The following is a 21,062-nucleotide window of genomic DNA, read 5'->3' as shown; positions in this document are numbered from 1 at the left end:
TTCAAGTAGAGTGTGTCTATTTCTCTTTACATTTCACCACTGGAAATAGTTTTTTGCACAATTTCACAACAATTTCATTGAGTGAATACAGTGGCCAGTGTTTTCTCAAGAAAGAAGTAATATTTTCCTCAAATGTCTCTGCACATGTAAGAGACAAGAGACCACGAAATGTTAGGTGCACTGCATGTTGTTCTTATATTTATTTATTTATTTTTACCAGAGGGTGCATGTCCTTGCCAGAGAGAGAGGGGGAGAAAGAGAAAGAGAGAGAGACCCCCAATGGAGTACAATCCTTTTTCTTCTATTTCTCTATCCCATCAGGATTTGGGGCATACCCATACATGTGCCTGGTGTGTTTTTCAAGCTGCCAGGGCAGAACTGAAACCAGTCAGCCATGTGGGAGCCAGCTCCCTATGCACTGCACTTAACTACTGTGCTACAGAGCCAGCCCTGTACTTACTTTTGAAATTAAAAAAGGGAAGAGGGGGTCAGATGCTGATTCCTATTAAGATAGATTCAGGAAGCATGTACTAATAATAAAGAGTGTAGCTGTGGGATGCTGTCCTTGTTCTTTTCCAGTTGTTCCTCTAACCCTCACCAGATCCATTCCTGGCCCTTCTCTGCTGTCTTTTCTCTCCCGTAAGGTTCTGTCTCCTCTGCATCCTTGTAGCTGGATTTTTTCTGGGTTCAGCCAAGGGGGAAGGCACAATAGAACACCCAGGCAGGAGGAGAGAATGGCGGGGCGCTTCTCTATTCCCTTCTGCTCTACCATCTGCTCTGCGGTAGTTACTTAGTTGTGATGCTAAAGTTCTGGTGGAGGCCCCCTCTGCAGGTCCACCCACCTCTCATTGAGCTTCAGTGATGATTTCCTCCTCCCTTTGCCCTTCAGTCCTAAAGTGATAATGTATCCTCCCATGCGTGACCAATCAAGTGTGGCTTCCTCTTAAGAAAATGTAAGCACAGGAAGTCAGCCCTTAGCCCATGCCTTCAGAGACTCTCTGTCAGAAGTGAGGGGGTGAAGACCAGAGATGCCCAAGAGCTCATGAGGAAGGTCTCCAGATGAGGTTATCCGTTCTTGCTGGCATCTGTTACTGTGGGTAATGACTAGGAACCAATGATCTCCCCTCCTTGCAGAGTGAGAGATATTAAAATTTTCCATAAGCCTCTGGCGATTCCCTACAGGGTCAATCTTGTTGCTTAGAGGCTCAGTCATTATTTGACATTCCAAAAATCGCAAAGTGAGCATTGGAAAAATAAAACAAACCACTATTAGTTCTAATTTTCCTTGTAATCTAATTTTCTGGAAATATTTCAGGGCTTATTATTGGCTTGAGGCGGCAGCTGAGGCCTTTTTCTAGGTCACCACGGTGGTTGCAGAGCTGTTTACAGCTCAGGATCCTGGGAAATAACAGAAGGATGTCAGGACTGCCTGGGTCTCCCTGGACAAGGGCACATAGTGAGGGGGAGTGAGGGGCAGAGAGGGTGGGCTCGGAGCTGGATGGACCATGTCATGGAGAAGGAGCTCAATTCAGTTCCGTGACATTGGATGGTAGTGTTTTCTTCCTTCACCAAAAAGAAGAGCAAAATTTACTGAAAAGAGAAAGAAAGATACAAGTATCGTGAAAGCCGGAAAAATCAGTGGTCCCGGATTCTGACCCTGTGAAGGACTGCCTAGAAAGGAAAAGAATGCACTGTCATGATTTCCTTTTTTAATTCGGTGAATTTATTTAACTGAAAGGTCTACATTTTATCCTGAGGTTTATTTGTTTTTTTTTTTTTCATGTTATATAATATTATGTTTTCTATTTTGGGAAATAATGGTAATTATAAATATTAGGAGGTATACTTCACTGTTGTCACCAAAAGAAAAGTTGACTATATTGTTTTTAATTGTATTTAAATAATGAGTGTAGATACATATGCATACTTACACATATACAGACATACATGCATACGCACATATATGCCTATACATGTATAACGCATGAATTTATAAAATATACTCTATAAACTTATCATTTATTTTTTTCTTTTGTTAGTGTAGAAATGACATTATAAATCTGAAACCACTGAGCTGTTTCAAAGATTGTCTTCTCTTCAGGACGGAGTATGGTGCTCATGATTTACCAGCTCACGAGGAATCATGAGGCCAGCCAATGGCCGAGTCAACTAGAAGACACTTTTTAGCTTTTCTGTGTGTTTAAAACTGGTTTGAGATGAAACAGATTTCAAATCAAATCTTGTGAAAGTTTTTCCATTTTATTTTATTATTTATTTATTTATTTTGAGAGGTTTTTGCTATAGGGGGTGTGCGTTCGCCAGACAGACAGAGAGAGACAGAGAGACAGAAAGTGAGAAATCACCCCCCAGGGGGGATGGTCACATTGCAATCCATTCTCCTCCATTCTCCTCTTGGGATCTTGGGCACCCATGCACACACGCTTGGCGTGAGTTTAAGCCACCAGGTCCGGGACTTGAACCACGGTTGGCTACATGGGAGTCCAGCAACCTAGCCATTACGCTAACTTCTGGTCCTGAAAGTTTTTCCATTTTATAAAACAGGCCTAGTGCATTTCTTGTATCTTTTTGTATCCCAGAAAGCTGACAATATTGCTGGGCATACTGTATACATAAGATGGAAAAAGTCTTCCGGGTGGATTTCTTAATTATCTGAATATGTATTGAAAGTATACTTTAACTGTGATGTGACATGGGGAGAATAAACTCCAGATGAAATATATTCTTTTATGTGTTCTGGTTATAAAACATTGATAGCTTATGAAGCATTGGATGCAAACGGATACAGATTGAAATCCTGAAAACAAGTTCAGCCAGAGAACTAAGAATGTATGAAAATCTAAACCACTTGCTGAAATAAAGCATAGGCTTCGTTCTTTTCATTAACACAGGCTAGCCAGAGTTCTTCTGCATTTTCTATTATGCACATTTTATTCGACCCTGATCAAACCATATGGTGAAAATATTCACATACCTCAAAACAAACTGGGCTTGGGAATTACTTTCGTTGTCATGGGATTTCCCAGAATGAAAGTTGAATACATTCAACACTGGGCCTACTATTTGATATGTATGTTGTCCAAAGTTACTTCCTTTTATTTATTTATTTTTAAATTTCTTTGATTTTTTTTTTTTTGAAGGTTCTTGGTTTACATAAGCCAGAAGTCCCAGAGTTTGGACATTTCCATGAAAACAAAGATTATGTTTGGAAACTATTGGGATTAATTGGAGGCATTCATGGATTTTTTTTGATAGAAAAATGTTTTATTCTTCTGGTATCTCCAAATGCCAAGGTATATTTTAAGCTATTTCGATCTCTTGTTTCATCATTTTATAAATATTCCACTTTTATTTCAAAAGTACTTGTTCAGAAGTATGACACCTTCATGATGTTGTTTATGAAAGGGATGGGGTTCTGACCCCAGGAATACACAGATCATTCTGATTGTCAAGGAGAACATAAGCATAATTATTAATTTTTTAGACACCGATTGCTGGCTGACTAATGTACTTCTTATAGCATTCTACTTAACCTTTATGGTTGTTCTAGAAACAGAAGACTATTTCATATTTGGGAAATGAAGGGGTCACAGTCTTAGCTACTAACCAGTGTCTCTAATGTCTTAACCAAAAGCCCAAAACAAATGACAACTTTGAAAATTCACAAAAAACCACCTGTCATTTTCAATCTTAAGGTTATTTAAAACTACAAAAACCAGAAGCTCAAAAATGGGCTTTGTAACAAATCTTTTTTTTCAGCTTGAATTTCTTTCACTGTGTCTGTATTTAGTAAACTTCAATTTATATGATGACCTGTAAAAAGCAGTGCAGTTTATGGGCCAACATTTGGCATGGTGGTTAAGGTGTTGGACTCCCATATGGCCACCCATGACTAGAGTCCCAGACCTGGCAGCTTGAAAATCAGGCCAGGCACATGCGCATACATGTCCAGAATCCCAGGAGGAGAATGGAGAAGGGATTGCGGCATGGCCATCCCCCCTGGAGGGGGGTGATTTGTCACTTTCCCTCGCTCTATTTCTGTCTCTCTCCAGTGAGCACATGTACCCTATGACAAAAACAAACAGACAAACAAAAACACCAAAAAGCAGTGTGGTTTATTTTTCTTTTGCTCTTACAAATTATCGTAGAAGGAAACTAGATGACCTGTTCAATAGGGTGATTATAAAGATAAATGCTTGCAAAGGGCTCCCAGGAGATTAAAATAAAGCATTTTCCTGACAAAGTCAGGGGGTCTGCAGTCCTCTATGGTTTGCCAAAAGTCAGGGGGTCTGCAGTCCTCTATGGTTTTTCATATTATTCTCTGATTCTTGACCTACTCACATTGCAACTGGTAACGCAATGTACAGTACCTGTGCCCAGGGCAGACATTAGTAGCTTTGAACAATACCAGCATCTATTGTTTACTCCTTGTAAATTTGTTCAAAATTTTATTTCGCACATCCAAAAAATAAAGTGAATTCATGAATGGATAAAAGGGTGATAGGTGGACAGATAATAAAAATAAAGAGGTATAGTAAGAAGTTAAGGGTTAGATCTGGGAAGTGGGTATCTGAGTATTCACATTACAGTTCTTTAAGCTTTTCTATATGCTTGAAACTTTTCACTAATAAACAGATATTAAGATTTCAAATCAAATCTTATAAAACAATTCTGTTTTAATAAAGCAGAGTTTTTCTTTGGCCTGGGGCTTAAGTTGGAGTACTATAGTAATTTGGAAATGAGGAAGGCCAGCTTCTATCACACCACGTACCCTAAGAATTTAGAAACTGAATTTCTACCATGGGAATTCTGATATCAAATATAATCAACACTAATAGACCCCCACTTAGTCTCAATAGTTTAGCATTTCTGAACGAGGAACACCAAATTACAAAGCCGACCTATCTGTCTATACGTGACAGTCAGAAATTTAATCAATATAAAAATGAGTGAGAGAAATTATTACTGTCCCCAAATGTTGTTTATTGATTGTTTTTAGCTTTGTCAAATGACACAAAATGAGTTTTAAAAACATAATTTCAAGATTCATGATATTGTGTAAAATAAAAGAAATGAAAATATTTATAAGTGCATTATTAATGGATATCTGTAACAATATTACTTTAGGGGATACAGGGTACAATACAATTTCAATGAGCATGAGTTTGGTATCTCCACCACAAAGAATTAGAAGTTTAATTTTGTATAAATATAATATTTAGTAGATAAAAACGATAATATGAAAGCTACCACTGTTCGAACCTCTTTCTAATCTTTTTTTTTTTTTTCTTTTTTTGGAGAGGTTTTTGCTATAGGGCACATGTGCTCACCAGAAAGACAGAGAGATAGAAAGCGAAAAATCACCCCCCGGGGGGATGGACACACCCCAATCCCTTCTCCTCCATTCTTCTCTCGGGATCTTGGGCACGCGCACACACACACACGCCCGGTGTGAGTTTAAGCCACCAGGTCCGGGACTCGAACCGTGGTCGACTACGTGGGAGTCCAGTGACATAGCCATTACGCTAACTGCTGGTCCCAAACCTCTTTCTAATCTTAACTAGCTGTTTTCAAAGTTGCATTTTTAAAGCTTTCTGAATATGCATGATGTTTCAAAGTAGGTCTGTGCTTCTCCAAAATGAGTGATTTTAGCAAATATTTATCTCAATGAAATTTTCCTGGTATTCTTTTTGTGCTGCTCATTCACCCTTGGGCCAGTAAGCCAAATGTTAACCATTGGGTGGTTGAAAAGTCATGATGTGTTTTTTTCTGTTTTATGCAAAATGCAGCATGACTTTTCTGACAACCCAAAAGAACCATGGAATTGACAAAATCTGCACCTGTGTTCTTCTGACTTCAGAACTAATTTTAAACCATCCTCATCCAGCAGGGCCTGTCACTGGTTAATGGGCACATGGGACATTCCCACCACCTTGCACTCGACTCTGAATTAAGTGACCAGGTAGACAGAGGCAAATCTGCTTCAACCATTCAGTTGGTAGGTTACTGATCTGAAGCATTCTACTGATTTGATGATCTTTTTTCTTTCATTCCCCAATGAACAGATGCAAATCAGTAGGGTAGAGAAATAAGAGCCCATTCCTGAGTCGCCTATTCTGTTTTTTTATTTTTATTTTTTGGAGAAGTTTTTGCTATAGGGCGTGTGCACTTGCCAGACAGACAGAGAGAGACAGAGAGACAGAAAGAGAGAAATCACCCCCCAGTGGGGATGGCCACGCTGCAATCCCTTCTCCTCCATTCTCCTCTCAGGATCTTGGGCACGCATGCACAAGCGCCCGGCGTGAGCTTTAAGTCACCGGGTCCAGGACACGAACCGTGGTCGAGTACTTGGGAGTCCAGCAACATAGCCATTACGCTAACTGCTGGTCCCTGAGTTGTCTATTCTTGACTATGATAAATATCTTGGGAAAATTTTGCCAAGCACCTGAAAGCCGTTTGGAAGAGCAAAAAGCTCTTGCCTCAGACTCAGATCATTGCCATCTGCACCACTTTGAATCATGTGTGGGTCAGATTGACGTAATATACTTTTATACCTGTCATTCATCATTTTATTTACAACTTTAATAAGCGATTTGACCTTTAGGTCTTTTATTCGGAGTGACTGTTAGCCATGCCAAGGCGGATGCAAATAGATGGTGAGCAAGGATTAGTTAGCGCATCTCTAACTGAGGTTTTCATTTCATAAATGTAGGAGAGAATTGATTCTGTCCGATGAGTTGTTTCATAGTAAGCGCTGTAGATTATACTAAATTTTCACAAACTCTTCTAAATAAATTCTCAAAACACAACTTCCAGTTAGGTTCAAAACAATATCTTCATTCTAATTTGTTTCAGTTTGTTTGTGTGTGTTTTTAGAGGTTTTTGCTAAGGGTAGTGTGCTCATTGGGGGAGAGAGAGAGAGAGAAACAGAGACAGTGAGAAAGAAAGTGAGAAATCACTTTCCCTAGAGGGGATGGCCATGCCACAATCCCTTCTGTCCATTCTCTTCCCAGGATCTCAGGCAGAGACACATACATGCACCCGGTATGATTTTTAAGTCAGTGGATCCGGGACTCAAACCGTGGTCAGTCATCTGTGAGTCCAGTGATGTAACCGCTATGCCATCTGCTGGCCCCATTATAATTCTTAAAGTAACAATTGTAGAGGCTTGTTACTTTAGGACAAAAAGTAGGACAGAACTTAAAAGGTATACATAATAGTTAGAAAGCTTCCTATAGCCATGAGTTTGGGGTATGGAGTCATAGTTCAAGGACAGATTCTTAATTGAATACACATAAGTAAGCTACTCCTGAGGTAGTAACGGCAACATGGAAGTCTGGCAGTATTGCAGACCCAGTGTTAACTCAGAGACATGAACAGAAATGTTTCCTTTCTAAAATGATTGTAAGGCCAGCCCTATGACTGCTGGATAAGGGAGACAGATCCCACATGGCTAACTGTGACGTTCATATCCTGGCCCTGGCAGCTGAAAAAAACATACTAAGCACATATACACATGGGCCCCAAATCCTGACAGAATGGAGAAATGAAGAGGAAATTGCAGCATGACCATGCTTCATTGGGGGTGCTTTCTTTCCCTCCTTCCCTCTCTGCCCCTCTTCCCCTCTCTGGCAAGGGTACACACCCTCTACTAATTAAAAAAAAAAAAAAAAAGATTGTAAAAGCTACATTGTATTTAACTTTTTTGTGATTTTTTTCTTTTCTTTTCTTTTCTTTTTTTTTTTTTTTAATGATAGAGCATGTACATGCACATGAGAGACAGAGAAGAGCACTCCCCACAGGGTCTGGTCACATCATAAACCCCTTTCTCCAGTCCTCCAGCCCTTCCGATCCTGGGCACTTGTACAGGTGCCTAGCATGTTTCAGGCTGACTGGACTCTGAATTCCAACCACCATGTGAAATCCAGCTTCTCTTGAGCACTGTATTATCAGTGTGCCAAAGACATGGCCCTATTGCTTATTTTAAATGTGATTCAGAAGAAGGTAACTTCAGGCTGAAATTGGTTTTAAAATCCCTTTAATGCTGGCTTTAGTCCTTCTGTCTGAATGAAGTGTTCAGAACCCCAAGGCACGTAACCAAATCAGAAGCTAACTAACTCAGTGAGTTTTAAACTATTTGTCCACTCTGGCTCAGAAATGTATTCAGCATGTCTTTTATTAATTAAGCTGAGAGATCAACCTAAACTGGAATAGAAATCATAGAAACTGATAGAATGGTTTATGGGTTTAATTTCCTGATTTCCCCCCCCCCCCAGAAAAGTATAAGCTGAAGGAAGAGAGTTCACAATCTTTTCAACCAACAAGGAATCTTGGATGTTTGCCTCTAAATTCCTTTGTATAGTGTAAAAAAATATTTTTTTTTCTGGAAGTCAGGGAAACCCTACAATAAATATCTAAAGTCCTATCTTGTTTTTTTTTTTTATTTTTAAATATACATTCAATCACATTGTTTAGCTTACAATGTGAGCATTGCAATATGTGAATATTTCTCCCCAGTCCTGTTGATCAAAATATCTTCAACCAATAACACCACACCTCCCCATCCCATCAATGCTCTACCTCCGTATCCCTTCTCCAAATGTCCTTCCTTAGGCCCCACTCCTCCACATACGCGTCATCTGGCATTCATACCCATCTCTTGTGTTTGTACAACCTTTAGTCTTATGTCCCCACTTAATGTATACTGAGTATCTGCACTCTATGACTGAAACTGATTGACTAAAGGTTGTAAAGTCCTATCTTTTAATGGAACTATGGAGCATTTTGATTGAAATTAGGTTTTGAATATACTGCAAAGGGATCACATAGTTTTTGGATTCTAGATCCACCTAGGCAACAGGCTACTTCCTCTGGTGACTGTTCTCTTTCACTTGCTTGTCATTGTTCTCTAAAAATAACCTGTCATTCCATCTTTGAAACAGCTCTTATCCTAATATGTAAGTAAACCTGAAGTTTACCTTCTCTCTTTTATATAAAAAGAAAGATGATTATGTCTCACGTTGAATTTGTGTAAAGTTTCCACAACTTTGGATGATGAAATTATATAAATGTGCTTTTAAAAGGACATGTTTAATAGGCAGGTGGAGAGAACTCTTTTCATAGAATAAGAATCTGAGGCATAGAGAAAGGAACCATCTTGCAGAAATTGAACTATGAGTCAGTCTCTGAAATAAAATCATGCAATCTTAACTCATAATTTAGAAGCCAATTTCAAATTTTTACTTTTCTGTCATATAAAAGGATAAAAAATGTTACATATATTACAATTGTCTTTTATAAGTCTGTTGAGCTACTCTCTTAATTGGTAATATTATTTTATTGACTGGAAAAGCAATGAAAACAGAAAGTTATGGTACATTGAATTAAAGAGGTATTGGGGTTGCATACAGAGGTTTCTTTTCTATTCAGAATAAACTATTTGCTTGCAAATTCAAAAGATGAATTTTAAGGCTGGTCAGTGGTGGTGGTTAATGTGGTTGAATCTTATATGGCCAACCATGCCGTCCAAATCCTAGACCTCATAGCTTGAAAAACATGCTGAGTTTCTGTGTGTGCATGCCCAAAATCCTGAAAAGCAGGAGAGACGGAGAAGAAGGGATTCTGGTGTGATCACTTACCATGGGGGGAGGGGCCGCTGCTTTCTTGCTTTGGCTCTATCTCTATGAGTGCACATGACCTCTGGAAAAAAATGAATTCTAGATCCATAATCCATTGTATAGAAGGGCCAAATTAGATCAATAATAATTTTGTTTTTGCTACAAACTTTGAGTTTCATAAAAGCTTATATGATTTTTTTTAAGATTTACTATAGGGTGTGTGTGCTTTGTGAAGAGAGACAGAAAGAGAAGGAAACACCTTATAGAACTTAAAGAATTAAAAAAAATATTATAGGGTATGTGTGCTCCATGTAGAGAGACAGAGAAAGAACGAAACACCTTCTCCCTAGATAGAGAAAGCTAGGAAATACCTCCCAGGGATTGAAACACTGCAATCCCTTCTCCTTCATTCACTTGGGAATTTTTAAAGTTTTCTTGTTTCTTTTTATTTTCTTATATTTATTTTTCTTTGCATTCAACCACTGTACATCTTTACAGCATACAAAATGCATTTTCCCAACCTGAATACACTGGGTATTAGTCCAGTCCAAGATATTACAATACACATTATCATCAAGAGAGACATAATTTCAAGAGTCTGAATTATGGACTATCTCAGTAGCCTCTAACTCTCTATGGAAAATTCTGATCTAAAGAAGAGTGCTATTTGCATGTAAATGTAGAGAGTGCAAAAACCATGCTCAGAAAGTTACATTACAAAACGCCTATGAAACTCAGAAGTTCTAATATGCATGCAGAGGATTAAAATATCTTTTAAAAATCAGCATAACCTTCAGATGTTTCTTTTTTCACTCAAATGTTTACTATTACTTATCTTTCATCAATTTTTTTTTTAATTTTAAATAGAAAGGCCCAGAAGATTCACAGGCAACTGAAATTCCTATAGACAGTACCATAGTCTCCAAAAGAAAATGTGAGTATCAATTAAAACTTTAAATGTAGAAAATGCCATAGAGAAAGCGTATGTATGTTTTAAAATAAATATGTCAAAACCATATAGATTTCATATTGGGTATGTATTTCATTATAAAAACATCTTTGTGGGACCAGCAGATGGCATAGTGGTTGTTGCTGGACTCCCATGTAGTTGACTGAGGTTCGAGTCCCAGACCTGGCAGCTTAAAGCTCATACTGGCTGAGCATGCATGCATGCCTAAGATCCTGAGAGAAAAATGGAGGAGAAGGGATTGTGGCATGACCATCCCCCCTGGGGGGTGATTTCTCACTTTCTGTCTCTCTGGTGAGCCTATGAGCCCTATAGAAAAATCTCTAAAAACAAAAACAAAAGCAAAAAACCCCACAAAACTTTGTAATAAAAGTTTTAATAACGATCCATTTTGATTCATCTCTCAAACATACTGAATGTTCATATCCATTTTTCTTGAATAAATTTTTACCCAATTATTTAAAATTGATCAATTTTTTTTGAGAGGTTTTTGCCATAGGGCTTATACGCTTGCCAGACAGAGATAGATAGAGAGATAGAAAGCGAGAAATCACCCTCCAGGAGGGATGGCCATGCTGCAATCCCTTCTCCTCCATTCTCCTCTTGGGATCTTGGGCATGCACGCACACGTGCCTGGCGTGTTTTAAGCCACCGGGTCCGGGACTCGAACCGTGGTCTACTACATAAAATTGATAAATTTTAAATATTTGATAATTTAAACTTCAATTAGTGTAAATATATATGTATGATTTTTATTTTTAGGGAGATTTTTGCTATAGGGTACCTGTACTCTCTGGAGACATAGAGAAAGTGAAAAGTCAACCCCGCTGGGGGAGGGATGGCCATGCAGCAATACTTTCTCTTCCATTCTCTTTTTGGGATTTTGGGAACATGTGCAGATTTACCCAGCATGAATTTCAAGCCAACTGGTCCAGGATTCGAACTGTGGTCAGCCATATGGGAGTCCAGCACTTTAACCACTATATCATCTACTGGTCCCAATATGTATATATGATTATTATGGATCTTTTTATTTTAAATTTATTAATTTTCTTTCTTCCTTTTTGCATTATTTCTTTCCTTTTCCCCGCTTCTGTCTTTCCCTACTTCCTTCCTTATCTCCTTCCTTCCTTCCTTCTTTCCTTCCTTCCTTCCTTCCTTCCTGGTACCCTTGACAGGGTCTAGTCATACTCAGTCTTCTCATTAGTCTTCCAGCCAGCCAGGATCACAGGTGTGCATGACATGTTCAGGTCAACCTAGGATCTGGACCTGGGACTCCCATGTGGCCCCAGTATCATACAGTGTTGCTTAACAATTGGGCCATTATGGCTTCTTTCTAATCAAGCTTCCATGATGATCTGGACTTCTACTTCACTATGAGGTGTGGAGACTTCCTTTTTTTTAATTGTCTATCACAGTCTATTTAAATGTATTCAAATATCTTATCATTATGAGATAGTAGAGTTCAAATCAGTGATATCTCGTCCTTTGCATCTTATTTTACAGCTTCTTTATTCATTTAATTTTCAGTCAGCTTTTGCTATAGGGCGCATGCGTGCACCAGAAAGACAGACAGAGAGACAGAAAGCGAGAAATCAACCCCCGCCCCCCGCCCAGGGGATGGCCATGTCACAATCCCTTCTCCTCCATTCTCCTCTCAGGATTTTGGGTATGCACGCACAGGCTCCTGGTTTGAGTTTAAGCTACCAGGTCCAGGACTTGAACTGTGGTTGACTAAAATGGGGGTCTAGCAATGTAGCCTTTATGCCATCTGCTGGTCCCAACCTGTTTCTGAGTTTAATAAACTAATTTTGAACAGGAATTATATTCCCTTTAGCTTCTATTTCTGAATAACCCCCTTCAAGTTCCTTGCTTTTTAAAAAATTTGTTTTCATTTTTTTCTGTTTTGGTTTCCATTGACTGCTACTTAATCCTATTTCCCTTATTTATATTTCTGTTCTGTGACAGAAAGTTGTGAGTGTTTTAATGTTAAGCAATCTCAGTTAACCATTCCTAGTCTACCATGATAATTTTGTTATCCTACAGTAAATGTGCTGAGCGATTCTTATATGCCAGGCACAGTGTTAAACATTTGAGACACATTTTCTCATTCAATTTCCCTACTAATGAAGTGTAAGGGTAAATGCTATCTCAATTATAAAAATGAAGAAATATTTAGAGAGGGTAGGTCACTGCCCAGGATGATATAGCTTGTTAGTTCCAGCACTAGGAAATCGAAGAAATGCTAATGCATCAATAGTTTCTTTGTACTTATTCATGCATGCATCTGTGTGTTCTTACATTCTTTTTTGGTAAGTTTATTTCTTCCATGAAAGACGGGTAAAGAGAGACAGACAGGAACTCAACATGGTCTTTATGCCAGAATCCAACCCCACATATAGCTAACCTGGGTCATAGACAATGCTGCCACCTGACCTCTCATTTTTTTATTCTTTCTAGAAATGTTTGCATTCATTGAGAGAAGACTGTGTATGACTAGACCCTGTCAAGAGTACCTTGAAAGAAGGAAGGAAGAAAGGAGATAGGAAGGACTAAGGGAAGTAGGGAATATAAATACTAATAAGAAGGGCAGGCAGTAGGCATGGTGGATGGGAGCACTGGACTCCCACATGGCTTGTGGTTCAAGTCCTGAACCTGGCAGCTTGATTTCTCACTTTACCTCTCTCTCTCTCTGTTCATCTCTGGTCAGATTTAAAAAATAAATAAAGTTAAATTTAAAAAAAATCTTTAAAAAATTAATAAGAAGAATAAACTATTATAACTACTACTATTCTGTTTTAGATATATTAACTCATGTCATTTATTTCTTTGATTCAATATATATACAATTACATATTCTGTCCAATTCTTCTTTCAGATGATTGTTAGTAATATTTATCCTTCTACATTTTCAATTCCAAGGATAATCTTAGAATGCCTGGCACATATTAGGTCTATAATAGACCATTTTGTTTTGTTTTGTTTTTGGAAAAAAGAAAGAGGAAAGAAAGAAATGTCAGGTCTAATTAGGAACAGGAGCAAATACTAGATCAAGGAGTAATGATGATACTGTTCAAATATTTTGTAGGCCTCCTATCTTCCTATTTCAGACATTAAGCTTGGCATACAGAATGAATAATGGACAAATCCGAATTAGATTACTCAACTGCTCTTTTGCCAGAAACATACTGAATTAGCTCCAAATATTTGATTACTTGTTTCATATTACCTCCTTGGTACGACTCAACTTATGTTTCAAAAGACAGGATGCAAAAATCCTATCCACAGTCTGATTTAAATAACCAAAGAGCTAAATGATGCTCTTCCAGCTCATGTTTTAGCATGGCAAGTCTCCAATAGTGCAGAAATATGGAATCCAATATGACTGCCAGGTACATGAGTAAAGGGAAAATAGGTAATTCTGTAGTAAGTACCTTAAATTGCCAGTGAATATAATAGAATCACATGAAAACAGAAGCTTCTCTTTATTCTGTCCAATATCTAACTTTTAGTACTAAAAGTTACTTTACAGAAAGATAAGAACTTGGAGTACTTATTCCAAATCTAAGTTTGGGGTCAGAAGAGTTGGTAGTGTGTCTGTTGTAGTCACAGCTAGGGAGTAAAAGAGTCATTTTGGGAGGGTCATGACAGCAGTCAGACAGGGAAACATAATGATCACACAGTTGCAAAAAGTAATTTGCAGTAGATTGACACAGGTATAATTGGACTCAAAGGAATGGTTTTAGAAAACAGATTCCATTTTAATGACATTCCACAAGGAGATTTGTCTTAGTCCATTGGTAACTTATAAACTATAGGAATTTCTTTCTCAAAGTTCTGGAGTTTAGAAGTCCAAGATCAAGGTACTTCATAAGGGCCCACTTGCTGGTTCATCGATGACACCATCTCACTGTATCTTCACTTGGCAAATAGGACAACAGAGTTCTCTGGGGACCATTTTATAAGGGTACTAATCCCTTAATGAAGGTTCAGGCCACATGACTTCGTCACCTCCGAAAGGTCCTACCTCTTAATACTGTCACATTAGGGTAATAGATTTTAGCATGAATCTTAGGGGAGACATAAATATTTTGTCTACTACAAGGTTCTTAAATTATCTCAAAATGCATTTTAAAAGGTGGAAACTTTGAGAAGATATACTACTGTTTTTATTTTCTTCTTTAGCTATGGTTGGACAAGGAACTCAACATAGCAGATGCCAGCAATAACTTATAATTAGTCAGCTCAGTCAGAAAAATAGTGACCATACATTCAAGCATGTTGTTATCATACTGGCTTACTTTGAAAGTTGAAACAAAGTGGAGCTATGTAATTTGATGAAATATGAAAATGTCAAGGGTGACAGAAAAGTTGGTCACATTAGAGAATTCCATGAGATGTGTGGCACACTGTGAATGCTTCTCACATTTTCATTTGGTTCTTTAGGCAAAGCTGTTAGCTTATTAGCAATAATGATACTGGTTGGGGACAGCCTGCATAATTTTGCAGATGGCCTAGTGATAGGAGCTGCCTTCTCCTCTTCATCTGAGTCGGGAGTGACCACCACAATCGCTATTTTGTGTCATGAAATTCCACATGAAATGGGTAAGTCTGACCTAGAGTCACTGTCCTGCTTGTTGAGAAAGCCACAGCATATTTCTAGCTTGGGTCTACTAGAATTCCTTTTATAACCTATGATTGAAAAATAAATGCTTTCCACTTATAATTTATTTAAACTGTGAGAGGAAAAGAGCTAAAAAATTTTTTCCTGTACCTTGGGATAAAATTTAATTAGACTACTTTATGATCTTTTTCAGGGCTAGAAATGACTCATTTTGAATCCTGGAGACTTCTAGGTGGAAGAGAATCATTCAGAGAAATCTCAGTTTAAAGAACTTTGCATAGACTTTGAAATCTACATATTAAATGTGGGGAAAGATATTAAGAAGAGGACTTTACCCATTATGTCAGCAAATGGGCCAGAAAGATAAAATAACATTCAAATTAAAACCAAACCATGGTTTAATCAACTTGATTTGTACAAAATATTTAAAGTCAAGCATAAAATTGAAATGACAAGCATGTGGTAGCAGATACACATAAGACTCTTCTGGATAATCTTAAAAACCCGGAATTTAAATCTTGCCTCCCAGAAACCAAGATGGGATAGAACAGATATTTCTCAGGCAGCCCCAGAAATACTGGGTTGTCAAGAAAGTCATGATGCATTTTTGCATAGAAAAACATAGGAAAATACATCATGACTTTCCCGACAACCTAATAGAAGCAGGAATTCAAACACATACATGTTCAAGCCCTCTAAGGAGAGGGCTCTTAGCAGTCACTTCTGCTTCACTTTTGGCTTTTCTTGGACATTTGTGTTCAGTGTCCATTGTCCAAAGTGCTGCCACTGACTCATTAGTGACCCATTTTGGAACTCTTTATCCAAAGACCTTTCTACACACATTAAAATGTGACTGGTCTGGGAGCCATACCCTAGGGTCTTGGGTTAGGTCTTTTAATAGACATGTGACACCTGATCCCCAACCCCAGATCCCAGGCCAACAAAGGTCCTCCTAGATTTGTTCATAGGACCCAGTTATGCAGAGGAACTAGAAACTGAGTTCCAAGGCAGTCTCTTTAATGAATTCCGATCTCTTCTCAATTCCTGCATCTAAGAAATAGAGGATCTCAGATTTACTATTGAGTTGCCTGAAAAGTAATGATGTATTTTTCTGTTTTTCTATGCGAAAATGCATCATGACTTTTCCAACAATCCAATATGAATTATTCCTTTGGAGAAAATGTATGGAAAAGAGAGGTTATTTGCCCACCATTGTCAAGACAGTAAAACTAAAAATGTTTAGTAAAACATTTTGTAAAAGAAAAAATCTGTGTTCGTAACTTTTGCACTGATTTTAAAAAGCTCTTACTGAGTAGTTTTCTCATTCCTCACAGTAGCTCCTCGTTAAGTAAATAATAAAAGCCCATATAATGTCATGATTTCACCTGGCACCTTTCCAGGAGAAAAGATTTAGAAACCCTGGAACAGTGAGTAACTTTAGTTTTGCATTTACTTCAGTTGAAAATGTCACAGGCTATCAGGAACTAAAGAATGCCTCATAGACTTTCAGAATGTGCCATCATGAGGAGCAGTGAAAGGAATAGAACTCTTGAAATCCAGTTCCCAAAAGTAGAACAAGTTGGGCTATGAATCCTAGAGAAAAATAGGAAAGCATGTTATTAACTGATCATCCAACTTTTCTTATAAAATTTGTTCCAGTTGCTGAAATCCGAAGTAGCTTAATAGCACATTACTTTATCAAAGGCATCATCGGCTAAATGATCATGGTATTTTCTTTTTCCCTTAAACTTCAGGAGACTTTGCTGTGCTCTTAAGCTCTGGACTGTCTGTTAAGACTGCCATTCTGATGAATTTTATAAGTGCTCTCACTGCCTTCATAGGACTGTACGTTGGCCTCTCTGTGTCAGCTGACCCATGCGTTCAAGACTGGATCTTAACAGTTACAGCTGGCATGTTCTTATATTTATCCTTGGTGGAAATGGTAAGCTCCGTGGCTTTTCTGTTTTGTCCTTCTAAACACAAAAAATAGAACAGAGAAAAAATAATGAAATGAAAGGACAAATTGGATATAAGAAGAATATAGATAATAACACGAGTGGCCAAGGGCATTTTCTGTGTAATCTAAGAAGGTAAGTTGCAGGCAGAAGAAACATAATTTGTATGTGGAAAACATTGACATTCTTTGAGTGGATTTAAGAAGAGAGAACGAAAACTTTATAATTGTAAAAAAAGGGATCATCAGCTTATTTTCTGGCTTTCCATCTATATAGGATACCTTTATTTTCAGCTAAAGCATGAAAATTTCTGTTCAATAGCCAGTTATTTTATTTATACATACACAAAAAGCAAAAACAGATGTGTCATTGGATTAAATAGCTGTTTGACTTATCAACCGTATTTTTAAAAATAGTGATTTCATATTTAAATATTAATTGCCAAAGGATTATTGTGTTGGTGAAATAAGAAAAGATTCTTTTAGTATTAGATGTCTAATATCGCAGTGTATGTTTCCTGAAGAGGTCCTTGTTGACATAGTGATAATTCAGTCATCACTTTTTGTTTTCTATAAGCTTAAGGAATCAAACCAAGAAAATTTCATGTTTCTTTGCTTCTTACAAGATAATACAATCTTTTAATGGTCACCTTTTATTGGATTTGTTTACACCTTAGATGTTTTAAGGTGAAAGGCATGGTGGTTTTATTCCTTCTCATGGATTGGGATAAAGCAAATAAAAAAATAAATTTATTAACAAGAGAATGGGATTAAAATATGTTATTACTTGTTACTTGAGGAGATAAAGTAAATAAACCATCTTGACTATAATAGATTTGTTGGGATTACTAGTGATACAACATAATCCATTAACTGACTTGGAGGTAAGTAAAAAGAAATACCTCATAAGGAAAATAATATGGAAGGCTGGAACCTGTATTTATCCAACCAAATTACTAGGGTGATCCTTCAGTAGATTTCAATAAGGAGACTTTCAACCATTTGAGAATTCAGAGAATCCAAGATAATCCAGCATTAGTGCTTCTGAGTTTTTTGTTGTTTTTTTTTTCTTCCTGTTAGAGTTCTTTCTTTCTTTTTTCTTTTCTTTTCTTTTTTTTTTTTTTTTGCTAGAGTTCACATATGCTCATGAGAGAGACAGACAAAAGAAAGAAGAGAAAGCACCTTATAGGGCATGGTCATACCGCAATTATTTCTCCTCCGTTTTGGACATGCATGCACGACATGCACCCAGCATGTTTGTCAAGCTACAGGGTCAGGATTTGAATCACACGGTTGGCCACATGGGATCCAACTGCCTTAACAACTAAGCCAGAAAGCATACCTGTTTTTCTTCATTCTAATGAGATTCAAGCAAGAAGTAAAAGCCAAGTATATCGCCATGTTTATAAATGCCTTATATATTTTTTGTGATGCTTAGAACGTTTCCTAATTTTTAAAAGTATTTGTTTTTCCCCTTGAGTAAGAGACAGAGACAAGAGAGACAGATACTCCCTCACCCCCCCTACTTTCACTTAGTGATCTAACCCAGCTTCAGCCAGCCCTGGATCACAGGAATGCACATGCTCAGTGTGTTTAGGGAGGTCTCCAGACACTACCCTGGAACCTTCCCATATGGGCGAGCCTCACAGAGCATTGTGTTCCTGTTGTGCCACCAGAAAAATCTCCTAAGTTTGCTAATAAAGCTAAAAGTGAAGCTTTTTTGAAAAGCTTCAGAAACCCATGATCCTTCCAATTTGAGAATTCTATATACTTGCCTTTTGTGACTTCAAAAACACACTGTCACTCACCATTTAATGATGTGAGATATCCTTTCTTTAGAATGCCTACAAATCAGTCTTCAAATTAACTCTTGAGCTTCCTGATTCTCAGCTTTCTACTTCTAATTTCTCTTCATGGGTTGTTTGGGGGCAATTGCTATATTCTTTTGAAGTTTATTATGTATTTAAAACAGACTGGATCTCTCTTCAAATAGGATGAATGTGTATGTACATAGTCAATCCCTTTACTTGCTATAGTATCTATTATCCCAAAACTGATTGGAGAAGACTATCAAGAACCATTTGTCATGTAGAACCCTAAGCTAAATGTTAATGTTCCTGCCCCTTGTTTTGTAGGTGGTAAAGTAATCACTTACAAGAAAGCAACATGGCTGATATCCTATGAGTTTCCAACTAGTATGAAGCTTGACTTCGTTGCAATTTACTATTAACTAAGGAAAAACCAGTACTCTGGCAAAAAGACAGGGAAAAAGATCTGAGTTTCCTGGGGCAACTTCCTATAATTCGGGTCGCCTGCTCTCACGGCCTTCTGAATGACTTCTGAACAAATACAGCTTTTTCACATAGCAGCAAGTTTAACTGTTGATGTTCTCTGGGACTGGGCCAAAGAAAATAGTCTGTCATTAAAAGGGAAAAAAAGTTCCAAGACTCTGTGAAACTGCAAAGAAAATAAATGACAGCGACCAAAGGGTAAAGGGGAATACTTCCATAGACTGGTTATTTGCTAAGCCCTCCATACTTACTAGGCACCTTCTGAGTAGGGTTAATGTGAAAAGATGAGCTAGATGTTTGGTTTGATTGTTTGTTTCAAAGAAATCGGTGTGTTATTTCCATCTCCTGAAAGAAAAAGAAGTAGGGGCAAAAATGGGGCCATTAGCAATGAAGCTAATGAAGAAGGAAGTCTTCTCCAGGGGGACCCACCAGCCTTAATTAACCAAAGCGGGATTTCCTTATCCAAGCCTACTAACTCCCTGTCACATTGAAATTAATTCTCTGTTATGAAGATCAGCGTCCTTGTTTGGGTTTCCTCCAGAGCACAGAATAAGACAAAGGCAAGTGTGGAAGCGATTTGTTAAGGAAGTCATTCCGTGGAGTAGGAATGAAGGGAAGGTGGAGTAAAACAGAAGGAAGAAAAGTCAGTACCCAGTGCATCTTTATTAGCCAGCACTGTGGGGGGCTCCATTTAACAGGACCTTCCAAGGAGACTTAATGTGCCTCAGCCTATTTACCTGGAGGGTAAAAGAGGCTTTGTCCATTGCGCAAAGCTGGTCCCACATTTCCAGGTTATGCAAACTTAAGTTCCAAGGGCATTCCCATGGGAGATCCATGCTATTGCATCAGAGAAGTCTAGGGCAGGCAAAAGGGAAATGCAGTGAGGACCCGAAGCAGGGCTCTGTGTAAAGCTAGTTAATGCCTTCTAGACCAGGTCTTGGCACAGAAGTTGGGTTCCTGGTAAGGTAGGGAAAATGTAAGACACAAGTAGGACACAAGTGATACCTGTTCATTGTTGACCCCTTCCACCACTTAGGTTCACTCATGCCCTCTTTTCTTTTAAATTCTGCCTTTCCTAAAGTCCCTTCATGGTGGTAGTCAGCCAAAAAACTTCACAAATACTTAATACAAAATAGTTAGTGGAACAAACCCCAAACCCTGCTGGTCTTGAGGCCATATTTTTAGTTCTTCATCTCTGTCCTCCAGCACCCACTCTTGATTCCCCTTGACTCAGTTGGCCTATATTTCTTTCCTAATCCAGGCAGCCTAGGTCTTCACTGGGTGTCTGAGTCTTAGTTGCTTTGTCCTTATCAGACCATGTGTCCTCTACTTGCCTGGTCTTGAGTGTTACCAGGTCTGGGAGTGCTGAGATGCTCCAAGGAATCCCCCAGTTTCTAGGTATGTTTCTTCTCCTACCACTCTGTGGTAGCAACCCTAATGAGTAATGAGTAATAATTACTCTCTCCAGTAAGTAACATTTTTCTTTGTTGATTCATCCACCGGTATAAAGGGCCCCAAATGGCCAGATTGTAGTCATGCTTCAAGTTTACCTGAAGCTTCATTGTATTCCTTAGTGTATTCTTCTCACAAA

The 21,062-nt window shown here is 38.2% G+C and overlaps 1 protein-coding gene across 5 annotated transcripts in view; it reads left to right on the top strand.

Annotated features, from left to right (window-relative positions):
* The window catches only part of SLC39A12 (solute carrier family 39 member 12), a 71,636-nt gene that overhangs the window by 30,534 nt on the left and 20,040 nt on the right, over nt 1–21,062 (top strand). For 4 of the 5 annotated variants that reach the window (XM_027776236.1, XM_027776234.1, XM_027776235.1 and 1 more), the window contains 5 exons: nt 3,159–3,311; nt 5,906–6,016; nt 10,503–10,569; nt 15,049–15,207; nt 16,981–17,168. In XM_027776236.1, the coding sequence (XP_027632037.1) occupies nt 3,159–3,311; nt 5,906–6,016; nt 10,503–10,569; nt 15,049–15,207; nt 16,981–17,168 (678 nt within the window). The remainder of the gene's footprint in view (nt 1–3,158; nt 3,312–5,905; nt 6,017–10,502; nt 10,570–15,048; nt 15,208–16,980; nt 17,169–21,062) is intronic. The other variant, XM_006159737.1, reaches the window with a different exon arrangement.

The sequence above is a fragment of the Tupaia chinensis genome, unplaced genomic scaffold (assembly GCF_000334495.1).
Source record: "Tupaia chinensis unplaced genomic scaffold, TupChi_1.0 Scaffold000647_1, whole genome shotgun sequence".
NCBI classification, from domain to species: Eukaryota; Metazoa; Chordata; class Mammalia; order Scandentia; family Tupaiidae; genus Tupaia; species Tupaia belangeri.
Note: the sequence above shows the minus strand (reverse complement) of the source record. Positions and strands in the feature narration are given on the sequence as shown.